We start from the raw sequence: 15,314 nt of genomic DNA, 5'->3' as shown, positions 1-15,314 counted from the left end.
CCTGTTCATATTTTGCTACCTGTTAAGAGTGATTCTCATTTTATGTTGTATATTCATGTTGTTTTGCCAAGCACCTCTGCTCACGTGGATTGCACAGGCAGGCTTGGAGCACCTCCATTGGGTGCAAGTATTTCATATCAGCTGGGGCTCCCAACTCATCTAGTTGTGTTTTTTTGTGGGGGGGGGGGCGGGGGTAAAGGCTTCTCTGGATCGGTCCCCAGGTGATAGTAAAGGGGTACTGTTCTTGTAACATGAATAAGTGTGTGTGTAAATATAATACAGTGCAGGAAAAGAGGCAATTCAACAATGGCATTCCACAGTGCTCTGTTAAAGGGAAAGTACCAAAAGAAAACTTTTTCCCTGTAAGGTTTGCTACTCATAACACCTGGAGGAGAACCTCTTTTTAAACCACAAGAACCATGGCGAATAATCCATCACAGAATGTGTGTACATATAAAATATGAATATAACTTCCTTATACTGTTGTACCTTGATAAGTGAATAATTCATTTGACATGAATAATAATTTTGAGTACCAGAAGGCATTCGACAAGGTGCCACATAAAAGATTATTGCTCAAGATAAAGAATCACTGGATTGGGGGTAATATTCTGGCATGGGTGGAGGATTGGTTATCTAACAGGAAGCAGAGAGTTGGGATAAATGGTTCATTCTCGGACTGGCAACCAGTAGCCAGTGGTGTTCCGCAGGGGTCGGTGCTGGGTCCCCAACTCTTTACAATCTATATTAACGATTTGGAGGAGGGGACCGAGTGTAACATATCAAAGTTTGCAGATGATACAAAGATGGGTGGGAAAGTGGAGAGTGAGGAGGACATAAAAAACCTACAGGGGGATATAGACAGGCTGGGTGAGTGGGCGGAGATTTGGCAGATGCAATACAATATTGGAAAATGTGAGGTTATGCACTTTGGCAGGAAAAATCGGAGAGCAAGTTATTATCTTAATGGCGAGAAACTGGAAAGTACTGCAGTACAAAGTGATCTGGGGGTCCTAGTGCAAGAAAATCAAAAAGTTAGTATGCAGGTGCAGCAGGTGATCAAGAAGGCCAACGGAATGTTGGCTTTTATTGCTCGGGGGATAGAATATAAAAACAGGGAGGTATTGCTGCAGTTATATAAGGTATTGGTGAGACCGCACCTGGAATACTGCATACAGTTTTGGTCTCCATACTTAAGAAAAGACATACTTGCTCTCGAGGCAGTACAAAGAAGGTTCACTCTGTTAATCCCGGGGATGAGGGGGCGGACATATGAGGAGAGGTTGAGTAGATTGGGACTCTACTCATTGGAGTTCAGAAGAATGAGAGGCGATCTTATTGAAACATATAAGATTGTGAAGGGGCTTGATCGGGTGGATGCGGTAAGGATGTTCCCAAGGATGGGTGAAACTAGAACGAGGGGGCATAATCTTAGAATAAGGGGCTGCTCTTTCAAAACTGAGATGAGGAGAAACTTCTTCACTCAGAGGGTGGTAGGTCTGTGGAATTTGCTGCCCCAGGAAGCTGTGGAAGCTACATCATTAAATAAATTTAAAACAGAAATCGACAGTTTCCTAGAAGTAAAGGGAATTAAGGGTTATGGGGAGCGGGCAGGAAATTGGACATGAATTTAGATTTGAGGTTAGGATCAGATCAGCCATGAACTTATTGAATGGCGGAGCAGGCTCGAGGGGCCGATTGGCCTACTCCTGCTCCTATTTCTTATGTTCTTATGTACCAAGATGCTGATGGATTTCTGGGTTTCCCTGTACATTCTGCCGATAATATTACATCTTCTGCCAAATCTAAAACTGGATGAGCGACAGGATAGGGATGGGGCAGGAGCTGGGAGTTCTGATATTTCCTTTACTGCAAATAAAAATTCGTCAACAGCTTTAATGGTTAATGACTTCACCTCATGACACTCAGAAGTAACAAGAAAAGGGATTTTGTTATTTAATAATCAAACTTGTAGAACGTAGTTTTACATTTTAGAAATTTCCGACTGCTCACTCAGTATCTGTACTGCCCAGTCGCAGCAGCCCTCAGGTAAGTGAGGGCTGGTTCCGGGGCTGGGGGGTCAGGGGCTGGAGTGGGAGTGGAGGTGGGGGGGTGATCGAAGGCCAAAGGGATCGGGGTGCGGTGGCGATCGGGTTGGGGGGGAGGAGGAGAAGCCGCAGCAGCCCGTGTTCTTTAAATGTGGGATCGGGAGGAGCACTCCTGTTCCTCCTGGCTCTATATTCAGGTAAGTGTATTTCAATAACTTATCTTGTTAATAACAGGTGGTCCCGAGGCCTGGTTTTCCTGAGTATAGCCAGTGCTTGCTTCTTTCGGGCAAACCAATTTTGTGGTGTGGGCCTCCAAGAGGCGTTAGGCCTCTTATTTGCATGCGCACAGGATCCAGCACTTATTTCAGGCGTGGGCACTGTACGGCAATTTTTTTTGTCCATTCTCAATATGGCCAGTGGCGCATGTAAGGCTAGAAATGCGCGTGCACTTCTTGCTCGTCGTATTGGGGGCTCAGGCCGGTCAGCGTCTGAAAAACGGGCACTGCCACTTCCAAATTTATAGGCTGTAAACTGGTCATCCATCTCATCCTTACTTTATTTGCTAAAGACGTACTATGAGAAGGTTCTATGTAGCTAAGGGTTCTGAAACTCTGTAAAAGTGTCATCCTCCCATGCCCACTGAGAACCATTCCACCACCCCAATTACTTGCTCTGATTTGGGATATAGGGCATTAATTTATAGCATTGTATTTGGTGCATTAGACCTTTGATGTAAAGATTTTATAATGTGCATGGTGCATCATGTGAATTCAATCTGTGTTCATATAAGAGAACATACCCACTGATGAAAAATGTTGCGTCAGTTAAACTGATGAACATAATCAAAAGGCTGTTCTGTTACAAAATTGTGAGACTGACTTGCTAAGCAAATGAAAATAATTTTCTCTGCAGTTTCCTTTGCGAATTTAAAAACTCATTTAGCATTTAGTTTTAAGACTTAAATGAAGCTATTTCAAGAATTACTGATAACTTCTATTTTGCAGTGCTGTTCAGGGAATCCTACCATCTAAAAATAGCCAGTTGTAACTTTTTGGATTATGTATAAAAAGTGAGTTTGTTGTGAAAAATGCTGATTATTTTTTTTAAATGTGGAAAAGGTTAAACAGGGAGTTGGGCAGTGATGCGAGAATACTGTGTAGGTACTGAGCAGTACTCACTGCGCTGAGTCAGCTTGTCCATATCAGTCTCTGCTTCTTCCTGAAGCACTACAGCAGGAACTTGGGAGGGGCTCCAGCAAGTGATGGAGCAGTTTGTACTACAAGGAATTAAGAGCTTTCTCAACCTGCCACTCAGCCAGCAACACTCCCATTTATTTACCATCCGTTCAGCATGGCGAATGGTTTTTAGGACTTTAAAGGACTTTAGGACTTTGCTCGTGTTTGTCAGACAAATTAAATAATAAAAGGGGGTGGTGGTGGTGGGAAACAGCCACATTACCCCCTAAATCCACCCTCGCAACCAGCAAGAGACTGACCGAGTGCGTTTGGAGTCATGAGATGACTCAATGGGAGATGATAATTAAACAGAAGGCAAGGTACAGCAGCAGAAGTGCGTGGTTCTGTGAAGTCCTGTTTGTATCGCAGCAATAAGTGAGCATTGTGCAGTGAGAATGCTTGCAAACCAAAATCTCTAATCACTTCTCTGGATCATTTAATGAGGGAGTGTAATTATTTAATTTGTATCCTCTTGAGGGTCAGTTCTTCACTCCTGCCCTGGGACAGCCCCTGTCCCTGCAGGGAGATGCTCCTCGCAGTTTAAGAACCCACAGTATTTAAAAAATTAATTTAGTTAGTGAAATGTTATATATTCTAACTCTTTTTGTGCAGTGCAAGCCTACATCTACTGGGCATCACATACTTGAGATAATGGCACTTTGAAATTCTTAAAATTAAATAATCTAGATGTTAAGTAGGTTTGAGGGCTGTTAGTTCCCACAGACACTTACACGGTGCTGAGGGATAATAAATGTCTGGTTTAACTCCTGATCGTTTACACGGTCCTGGTGCGGTGCGGAGTTAGCTTATCTCAGCTAAGACAGCAGCTGGGGTGCTGCAACTAGTATCGGGACCCCCTAGGACAGGGAGAGGAAAAGAAATTAGCCAGGGTGCCTGCTTCTTATTAGTATTCAGGTGGCTTCTGCTGGAAAGTGTGCATGTGTACACATCGAGTGAAGACAGGATCCAGCTGAGCTGTGATTTTTTTTTTTCCCCCCCGCCTTCAGTGAATAGGCTGCAGATAATTGCTGTCTGGGCTTGCACATAAAAATGGCCATTCACGCAAGGTACAAGGTGGCTACTAGGGCCAGCAACAGTCAGCGTCGTCAGCAGAGGAAGGAAGAAAATTTTGGGAAATGGGGGAATAATACAGCTGTTTATGTTAGTTCAAAATGGTCAGAAACAAAAACAGAAAATTTTGGGGGAGTGGGGGGGGGGGGGGAATGAAACAGATCAGTCAGTATCCGTGCAGAGAACAAACAGGTTTACGTTTTAGACCCTTCTTCAGAACTGTAAGAGGTGGGACAGGCATAGTAATACAATCAGAAAAAGGAGAGAAACACAGGAGTCATGAGTGGAATGATAGAACAGATCACCTCAGCCAAATAATAGATAGACATTAAAAAAACTAAGGGCGTGTAAAAAGCTAAGGAATATGAAGGCATGGGAAGATCACAAGATAGTTACAATGTTTTTTAATTCATTCTCTGGATGTTGTCATCGCTGGCAAGGCCATCCCTAGTTACCCAGAATTTGCTACAACTGAGATGCTTGCTAGGCCATTTCAGAGGGCACTAAAGAGTCAACTGCTTTAGTGTGGGACTGGAGTCACATATGGGTAAGGATGGCCAGATCCCTTCCCTAAAGGACATTGGTGAACCTGTTGGGTTTTAAAGGACAATCCGACAGGTTCATTGATACCAACTTTTATTTGCAGATTTTTAAAACTGAATTCAAATTCTCAAATTACTGTGGTAGGATGTGAACTCATGTTCTCTGGATCACTACATTACCATGTTCCAGAAATACCATTTGGCTCATATTAGTCCATCCATCCAGAAGTACCCAGACTGAAAAGCCAGTGTCTCTCCAGTCTATCTTCATAACTTAGACCCTGACATCACGGATTAGCCTCATGGCTCTTCTCTGCACTGCCTCCAGCACTTGAATGCCTCCCTTGTGTCTTGGCAACCAGAACTGGATGCAGTCCGCAAGGTGCAGTCTGACCAGAGCACTGTACGGTTTGATCATTACTTCCTTTGACTTGTATTCTACTGTTTTAGCTCTGTAGTTCAACATTCTGTTGTTTTTTGTCGATTACTGCTCTGCATTGATTGGACATGTTTAGCATCAAGTCAACTAAGACTCCTAGATCCCTTTCCACTTCATCCGCAGCTTTTTCAACACCATTGATCAATGGTAGCACTCACGCCTCTGAGTCAGAAGGATGTGGGTTCAAGCCCCACTCTAGGGACTTGAGCACAAAATCTCGGCTGACTTACTCATTCCAGTGCAGTACTGAGGGAGTGCTGCACTGTCAGAGGTGCTATCTTTCAGATAGGTGTTAACCCGAGGTCCCGCCTGCCCTCTCAGATTGACGTAAAAGATCCTATGGCACTATTTGAAGAAGAGCAGGGGAGTTCTTCCAGTGGCTTGGCCAACATTTATCCCTCAACCGGCACCGCTAAAACAGTTTAGTTGGTCATTTATCTCATTCCTATTTGAGGGACCTTTTGGCACATCACAACAATGACAACACTTCAAAAGTACTTCATTGGCTGTGAAGCTATTTGGGATGTCTTGAGGGGTTGTGAAAGACGCTATATAAATACAAGTTCTTTCTTTTATGCTTGCAGGTGTTGCTTATTCCCCCCCACCCTGACATAACTCCGCTAATGAGTACTCATTACTTTCTACCCTTCAACCAGTTTTTTATTCAAAACTAGGGTTTACCCTGAATCTTCACTGCTTTGAGTTTAACCAATAGCATATCAGGAGGAATTTTGTTAAATGCCTTTTGGAAGTCTAAGTACACTGTTTCGTAGTCCACTTGGGATGTTACTTCCTCAAAGAAGTTGAGGAGGTTGGCTAGACAGGATCTTCCTCCTCTGAAGCCATGTTAGCTGCTATACTTAGGGATAGGAATAGGCCATTCAGCCCCTCGAGCTTCTTTCACCATTCAATTAGATCGTAGCTGACCTGTACCTCAACTCCATTTATCTGCCTTTGTTCTATATCCCTTGATACCCTTACCCAACAAAAAATCTATCGATCTCAGTCTTGAAAATTTCAATTGACCCAGTATCCACAGTTTTTTGGGGGACCGAGTTCCAGATTTCACTACAACTTTGTGTAAAAAAAAGTGCTTCCTGATTTCACTCCTGAATGGCCTAGCTCTTATTTTGCGGTTATGCCCCCTTGTTCTAGATTCTCCCACCAGACGAAATAGTTTCTCTATATCTACCCTATTGAATCTTTTAATCATTTTAAATACCTCGATTAGATCACCCCTCAACCTTATAAACTCAAGGGAATATAAGACAAGTTTATGCAACCTGTCCTCATAATTGAACCCTTTAATCATTCACCCTGCTATCATTCTGGTGAAAGAAGAGAGATGGGAAACCTGGGGTGTCAGACATGGAATTAAAATACGTTTGATAATGAGAATGTAGCTAAAATCTGAAGTCAATGTGCATAAGTCACCGCTGAATTTCAATAAAAATATTGGAAAAAGCTGAACGATCCAATAGAACATGATGGGAATTGATGCGAACTGCATTCATTTGTATGAAATATAGCCTTTTTCTGACCCAGACTTTGTAATGTAAGTTGGTTAATTAATCAAAACATTTCATCAAGATAAATTGTTTTTTTAAAAAAATTAGGGGATCCCTAATGTTTTATTTCCTGATTACCTCATATTCAGAGCTGACCTCAAGTAAGGTGGATTGCACTGTGATCTCTGGGGAGTAGAACACTTTCATTATGTTGCCTGTTCCATTATTGTGACATAGTCTTTTGGTTAGGTTTTATCATCCTGCTGTGACTTAACTGAGTCAAAGGTCACAATCTCAGGACATCCCAAAGCTCTTCATAGTCAATGAAGTACTTTTGAAGTGTAGTTACTGTTGTAATGTAAGGAAATGCGTAGCCAATTTTTTCACAGCAAGGTCTCAGAAACAGCAATGCGATAAATGACCAGATAATCTGATGTTTAATGATGAGGGATAAATGTTGGCCAGGATACCAGGAGAACTCCCCATCTCTTTGAAAGTGCCATGGTTTCTTTTACATCCACCTGAGCAGGCAGACCGGGCCTCAGTTTAAAGTCTCACCCAAAACGTGGCACTTCCCCAGTACTGCAGTGAAGTCTCAGCTTAGATTGTGTGATCAAGTCTTTGGAGTGGGGCTTAAACCCACAACCTACTGACCCAGAGGTGAGGGCACCACCACTGAACCAAATTTGATACTGTATATGGCACTTCAAGTAAATAATGGTCAGTTCTGGGTTTATCTGGACAGAAGGGTGGCAAACATGTCCACCTCTTCTTAGCCCCTCCTTTCTTGAAACAATATCCTCACTACATTATTGTAAAAACAGGAAATGCCAGCAACGCACTGCAAATTGGTCAGCATCTGCCAGAGAAAGATAGGTGAATGTTTGGGTGGAACTCTTCAGGATTGAAAAGCGGCTCAGTAAAAGTTGTTTTACAGGTTTGCTTGAAATAAAAAAATTAGGTAACTCTGAATTTGTGTTCTCAACTGTACAGTGAGCCTGAGGCTGACAATATGGTGATGGAGGAGAAAATCTGTAAGCAAGTCAGCACAAACTAGTCTGTGCATCTCCTTGTGGCCATTAGCACATACCTCAGAAATGAGAGCATGCCTGCTCTCTTAGCTGGGGAACTGGATACTACTTGAGGGATGCAGAAAGAAGGGGAGAAAAATATTCTAAGAGCAAAGCAGGGGACAGGGAGGATACTACCGTCTTTTTTTTGTCCACATTGTAATCGGCCCAAGTTATCCTTATGCTGAAATCGGGCCCCAGGGTCTTGGATGTATCAAAGTTTGAATGCTCTCAATTATAATTTATTTAATTACAGATGAATTGAAAGAGCATCTTGTGGGAGAGCATGCAATCGATAAGATCTTTACCTTAGGAAATTCTGATTTCCCTGTAAGCTGGGATAATGAAATCAAACTGTGGACCTTTCTTGAAACCAGAGCCGCACTCCTCTTAAAAACATATAAAACTACTACTGAGGTAAGTTCTGCATTTTTTTTTTCAATTCAAATAGAAGGGAATTTGCAAATCATCCAAATAACCTTATTGATTTCAATTTAGTGTTTGTCTTGCATGTACAAATAGAAACTCAGTTTAAATGTTTTATAGGGTTTATTGTTTTTTTTTTGTAAAAGAGAGGATTGTCTCTATGTGAAACTGCATTAGCTAGCATGGAAAGTCTGAACCTTTTGAAAATGAAGTCAAGTCAGCATTTCCATATGCAATAAATGTCTCCATCCTCCTCCTCTTCCTCTCTCCCCACCTCCCTGATTTTAGGATGATAAGTCACTGCTGGAAAAGCCAGAGCTTTCCTACCACACCAAGATGGCCATCCAGCTCCGTACAGCAGAGAAGGGGATCTTGGAAAAAGCAGTGAAGAGTGCTGCTACGAAAAGAGAGCATTTTACAGAACTCCAGGACAAGGGTGCACCGCTTCCCAAATATGAGGAAAGTAACATCGCCATGCTGGAGAACACTGTAACAGACTCAAAAATTCCGATGGTCCTAAGAAATTTAAACAGTGATGAGGAAGGAGAGCAGGAGTTGAAGTTAACGGAGGCCCTGGGCGAGGCGATTGTGGGAGGGGGAGGCATAATGAATGGAGAGAGCACTTTTCCCAATGGCACCGATCCCAAAGGTCACGAGAGCCCAAAACAAGAAAATGATGCCAAAGAGACTGGAGATGCCAAAGAGACTACATCAGAAAAGTGTGAACACACTGAAACAGTTGAAATTGAAGAACAATCATGAAATATAATAAAAAAGAGAGGCTTGTCCTCGTATACCAGTGTGAAGTGCAAATGGGAACTCTGAACATTACAAGTAGCTGAAAGTGCAGCACATTTGATCATGTCCTTTCAAGGTGAGACGAGGTGGAGCTGAAATGGTCTTGTCACAAGAGCGTACTTTCCAGTAAAATTTCAGTTTATTTAAAAGAAGTGGTCTTAAAATAGTTTCTGGCCAATGTTTGCCTAGTCTCAGTGTTGGGTATGGATTTAGGGAGGAGTGTGAATCAGTTCAAGTGCATTTTCAGCATCAAAAGTCAATGACTTAAGATTTGTTTTGTTTTTAAAAAAAAAAATCTTTTAGTTCAAAAAAAAAACAAGCTTTGGGTCAAATGAAAAGCAATATAACAGTGAAAAGCTGGTGTGAAGTAAATCTTTTTGTTTTAATGACATGCATATGTTTGGTACACAAGTTTTTTTTTAAATTAATATTTTTAAACACAATATTCATTTTGTTTCTACATTTAAAGGAGTTCCACAGGAGTGCAGACTCATATGCACTCAAACCCATCCACATTGACCACAAACCAGTTGCCCCTTGTTGACGATTATAATCAGGTGGTTGCTATTTCTAGTTTTTGTTTCTTATTGGTGCAAAGGATATCAGTGGTGGGTGAGTAACCAACTGGTATGTCATAGACTGAATGTCATGGTTCCATATGGCTGCTAGGAATATCATGTCTGCTCCAGACACGTTGTAAGCATTAAACATAACCACAAGATAAGGGTTGACATAGAATTCTGAAGTATGACTTCCAGTGAGGCTCAACTTTCTGACTGGGCAAACTGAAGTGCCAAACCTTTTACAACCACAGAATAGAAACTCATGGATCCTTAGAAGCTCAAGCGTCTTTGATAATGTTGATTGGTTCATACACTTGGCACCAGCGTCATCTGCAAACAGTTAAGGAAATCTAGACTAATAATGTCTGTTCTAGTCTGCGACAGTTTAAGCTCGTGTGGTCCTTAGTTCCCATGAGAACATTAGTACTATTTGTTTGACCCCCCCCTCAACCAGATGCATATTCCATCTGCAAAAGACCATGGGTAGATGGTTACCAGAAGCTGGGTTTTATTCCACATACAATAATGGGGATTCTGTGAGGACTGAGGTTTAATAGCCTTCATAATTTGGTGATCCAAAGTAGCCATGCCTACATCCCTTTTCTTTCCACACCCTTATCCCAAGTAATTGGTAATGTAACCCCTATCCTAACCAAAGCCGTCCATTTTCTTACTTCTAACCTATATTTGTTACTCTGCTCATATATTGGATCAATCTATCCAAGATTGGGTTAAAATGAAGTAATAGTGCAGTGACTGTTATAGGGGAAAAATCATTTTCTTTCAGATATGGAGCAAAGAGAGTACGGTTTCTATAGAATGAATGTCGGTACAATACAACGCTGATAACATTTAATTTAGGTAAGACTTACACCCTTAGGCCTTTGATAATTTGCTGTTGCCCCCAGTAACTGAAAATTGCCATCACGTGGTGCTGGGCACAATCTGGTTCAGAGCTCATATGATGCTGTGACTGCAGCTCTGAATCTGAAGTTCAAGTTTGGTTAATGCTATGGATGAACTGTTTTTGGTTGTTTTGAGCTGTGAAATTCTGAGACGCTGCCTTAACTGGCCAGGAACATCATCCAAATAAAGTCCACTCTTTATAATTCAAAGTTGCTTAATTCAAATTATCTAATAATTCAACATTTTTTTATTACTAAATTACCAAATGCTGTTATTTGTGTTGTTTCATTCAAATTATTGCCTAATTCAATTTTTTTTTAGTGCAGGAATTGACTCAACTGAATAGAGTGAATTTGGAGATGTGTAAAAACAGAATATTTACCCCTTTTCAGAATCGAGTGACAATTCATAGCTCAAACCAACTCACTGGCCCCATATAGATGGGTATTTTGCCATTGTAATGGCAGAATTGATGGTTTGAATCCATTAGCTTTACATCTTTTTGAGGCACAATTGTATTAGTTGTCTTTGAATTATGAGATTGTGGGATTTATTTTTATCATGTTGATGGTGGTGTGAGCAGGATCTATGCTGACCTCGCTGTATTCTGAGAATCAGGAAAACCGTATTTGGGGCGATGGCGGAACCATTGGAACGAAAAGGGCTAACCGCTATGTCTATATTCTTGTGTGTATATAATATGCGCCCCTTTATTCTATTTGAATACATGTGAGTTTTGTAAATTTAGCAGCTTCTGTACTATTCACTTTAATAATTTACCTGGCTGTAATGCTCATTTAACCCTTCAAGAACTGAAGATCAATTTTATTCTGAAGGATTTTTTTTAGTTTCTAATTTGGGGGAGAGAGTGCATTTCTCCTATGTGTCTCTCTGAAATACTGTTCACTAATAAGATTGTGTGTACTTTGTCCTCCAATATTAGACAGAGTATGGAACACCCTATATGTTTTATAATGTTCTTTAAAGAAAATGAGAACTACCTGCACTATTCATGTAGGTTTTAGACTAGATGCTTCTACAACCCTCAAAATATTAAAGGAGATCAAGTAATGTGAAAATGTGAAGAAAGGTCAGTGTTTTCAGTGAAAGGGCCTTATTTTTCCCTTGAAAGTTCAGGCTGCATTTCCTCTTGAATGTGATTACTTTGAAGAATGAAATTAAAGTAGCTCACCTTCCAAAGATGATGATTTGGGGCACATTTTGTTTTTGAGAAAATATTCTTTCCATTTGCTACTGATTTTCTTTTTGTTTGTTTGCAAATTTGTGGCTTCCGTTTCTGGCTCCTCTCCACTGTATTGCAGAAATATTTTTGCTCAGATTTGTAAACCACAGCACAAAGGAGAAATCTTAATTTAAGGTAGGGAAAATGAAGATTGCTTCAAACAACATGGTTTATTTTATGTAGGTGTGTTGTATTCTGATTCAAAAGGAAAAATCACAATTATGGAGCACTGCCCGCTCTGAAGCTGCAATGTATTATAACAGCAAGTATTAACGCGTCTCCTGTTAGCTTGAATAGGAAGTTTTCTCGCAAGTGGATGGCTGCTCAGAGTGGAGTTGGGCTGCAGGTACCTTAAGCCACTGTTTAGGAGACCAAGCAAAGTACATTAACAGACATGTGCCAAGTCAGTTACAGCTGAGCCCAGCTCACCTCACAGGAAGTAGGAGCACCACCTAAAGGCACGTGTCCAAACTTCTCTTCATGGGCCACCCCGTTGGCCCATGAAGAGAAGTGCCCTGTGAGCCATACATAAACAATTTGGTGGAAAAATCCTAAATATGTTGGTGAGTAAGCAGCTCTTTCCAAACTATAAGGCCTGCAAAATTGAAACCGGCCAAACCAGCAGTAAGAAACGTAAGCGCACAAAATCAGTAACAAGAGTTCTTATTTACGTAAATAGAAACTGAGTCATCAAGTTGCTCTTGGGTCACATATGGCTCACGGGTTGTAGATTTAACCCTCCAGGCCTAATTGGCCCATATACAAGTTCAACAGGATCTAATCTGATGGCCAGATGCATACATCTATAGATTGATGCTTGATGTCTTTAAAACTTGTGAGAAAGCATCACTTAGAATAAAGGATTTGGTCAGTTCCACTTATCCCCTTCAGCAAAACATCGTGTTTATGATGTAACTGTTTGTACATAGAATGCATTCTTGGTTGTTTGGTGCTTACATTTATTTTTATTAGACTGAATTTTATTATATTTAACAATTGTAATTTTTGAGATTTAACTTTTTTTTTAACATCCTACATGTTACAATTTCTAAAAAAGAGTTAAAGAGGAGATGTCCAGTGGTAAGTTAAGGTGATCACTGATCACTAAAGGTGGCTAGAAGTTGCTGTGGTGTTGGTCATATCCAACCTACAAGAAACTGCAATTACGGTTTAACGATCATTTTTTTTTCTTGGTGACTAGCCATTGTTAGCTAATTTCCCCCCCACCTTGTACTTTTAATCACAGAAAATTGCACAGTGACAAAATCATTTTTCTCTGCATGAACTAAGATAGCAAAACAAACAGAATTTTTGATTCATGAGCAACTGTCAAGCAAAGGCTTCTACTGTTGAAAGGGCTTAAGTGTAGATACTTTGTAGGGAGGAAGAAAAGATTCGGAATAGTCAGTTGCTTGACCATTTTTGATCGATGACATCAAAATCATATGCAAGAACAGACAGAATTTTTTTTTAAACTCTTAAGTATAGTAACCTGCAAAAATACAGCTGAGTAACTTTTCAAATGCTGTGCAACTGACGAGTGAACACTTAACTTGAAAGTTGCTAAGTATCGCAGTCTACACTACTGAGAAAACATAAGCTGCTTTTCACCGTCCATGAAAAGCAGTCTGATGCTTTTATTAAATGATCACTGAGTGATCGCTAGTGCAAGACTGTAGTGCACACGGATGCAAGACCATTGCACAACTGGGGCATGCTGTGCAAAAAAAAAATAGTAATATAGCTTTACCAGAAACTTAACACGACAAAAGTAAGTGGTGGGAAAAAAACTGGAAGTGCCATTGCTCCTATTCTTTGTACCATGAAATACTGTTACCTCCTGACTCTTCAAATTGGACTTTTGTTTTAAAACTTTAGACAGTAAATGCCTTAAAAAAAAATCTGAGTCGCTTGCTCATCACCAACAAATATTAAATGACACCGATTGATTTTCATGCCCTAAAGATGTAAAACTTTCGGGATTTTTCCCCAAAGCTGTGAACATAGCCCTTTTATTGCTTCCCATCCCCAACCTTCATGATGTCAAATTGGTGTTATTAGCTAAAAAAAAACCTCACCTCATCGATTATCACCTCATCGATTGCAATGAAGTCATTTTCTACATTTAGTGATTTCCTTTACAGCTATGCAAACAGTCCACAATGCCTACAACTACCATTGCACTTCAGAATAATCCATTGAATGTGAAACACATCGAGACATTTCTGAAGGTGTTATATAAATGCAAGTCCTTTGTTTTCAGTCTGCACTGAGCATGTTGAATGTTTTAAAATAGTAGTATTTTTAATCATTGAAACATTTTTCAGCATTTTCTGTTTAAAAATTGAACAGGTTTGGTGAACCCAATGGCTGTTTCTTGCCCTTGAATCTTTGTTATTTTACAGTGGGTGAATGGCCCTTGATTCATACAAAAGTAGGCAAAACCCTAAGCACAATTTAGGAGTGGTTCTGCAATCTGGCGCCCCCAGCGGGGAGCAGGGAGTGCACCGTGGGAGTAGATGTAAAAACCAAGATTCCCTGAGACATGTTCTCCCTGCGATGTCACTCCATGCTGTCAGTGCTGGGTCTTGGAGGCACCCCTTTTGCATGAAATCTCTGTTTGAAGGAAAACTACATTTTTACATGAAAAGGATGTCATTTAAATCAGCAAAAAGTCTCAAGAAAGTGCCAATAAAATTAATCAAAACATTTTTAAAAATTGATTACCATAAAGTATGAATATGCTGCAGCATTGCGCTATTTCTGATTCTGCATAGACAGAGCCGTGCGGCTTTCAATAAGAGCTGGAATAATTGCTCCAATTGGCAAAACGTGCGCTGTGATTTGCACTTTCAAGATTAACTTTGTGAAGTGTTGTCCCAGATGAACTTTATGTTAACGGATGACAACACGTTGAAATTTAAATAAACATAAAATTAACATTGGCTTATTTTTTAAGGACCCAGTAGCTTCCAGAAATGTTACAGCTTGCACTCCTTTGAACACGGCTGTTCTTCCAAGTGTAAATGGAAAGATAATTCTAATTTTTTTGTGCTGACATTTGTAATGTTTCAGCTGTTGGAGTTGTGTTTCACTATAATATGTTGCAGCTTGAAAGTAGGGAAAAATAAGAAAATAAAGACTCGCCTGCAAAACAGATATGATTATCACTCCCTTTAATAATGAGTGCTTGTACTGCAGTAAAGGCTGAATCCAGCTTTCTCAAAGAAATTGTAAAATGGGGTCAGTAGCCATGTTTAAGCTGGTCACTAGAGAATCTTAACAGTTCAGCTCATTTCCATAGAACAGAATTAGCCGACCTCACTTTTTGTACTTGCTACTGATATTTGCATTTGGTTTTGGTCCTGTTGTAATCCCCAGTGAGAGCAAGAGAAAACTCAGTGATTACTGAGCTTCATTAAATAGCCGTGCATGTCTGTGCTTTCATTTAAGTTGGAAGACTTT

General features: G+C 40.5%; 1 protein-coding gene across 2 annotated transcripts in view; it reads left to right on the top strand.

Moving 5' to 3' along the window:
* Window positions 1–11,806, top strand: part of setd3 (SET domain containing 3, actin histidine methyltransferase) — a 130,161-nt gene extending 118,355 nt beyond the window's left edge. For both annotated transcript variants that reach the window (XM_067991972.1, XM_067991971.1), the window contains 2 exons: window positions 8,170–8,330; window positions 8,628–11,806. In XM_067991972.1, the coding sequence (XP_067848073.1) occupies window positions 8,170–8,330; window positions 8,628–9,101 (635 nt within the window). In that variant the 3' untranslated portion in view covers window positions 9,102–11,806. The remainder of the gene's footprint in view (window positions 1–8,169; window positions 8,331–8,627) is intronic.
* The last annotated feature ends 3,508 nt before the right edge of the window (window positions 11,807–15,314 follow it).

This window comes from Heptranchias perlo, chromosome 10 (assembly GCF_035084215.1).
Source record: "Heptranchias perlo isolate sHepPer1 chromosome 10, sHepPer1.hap1, whole genome shotgun sequence".
Classification (NCBI taxonomy): domain Eukaryota; kingdom Metazoa; phylum Chordata; class Chondrichthyes; order Hexanchiformes; family Hexanchidae; genus Heptranchias; species Heptranchias perlo.
This window is presented reverse-complemented; position numbering and strand designations above follow the sequence as displayed.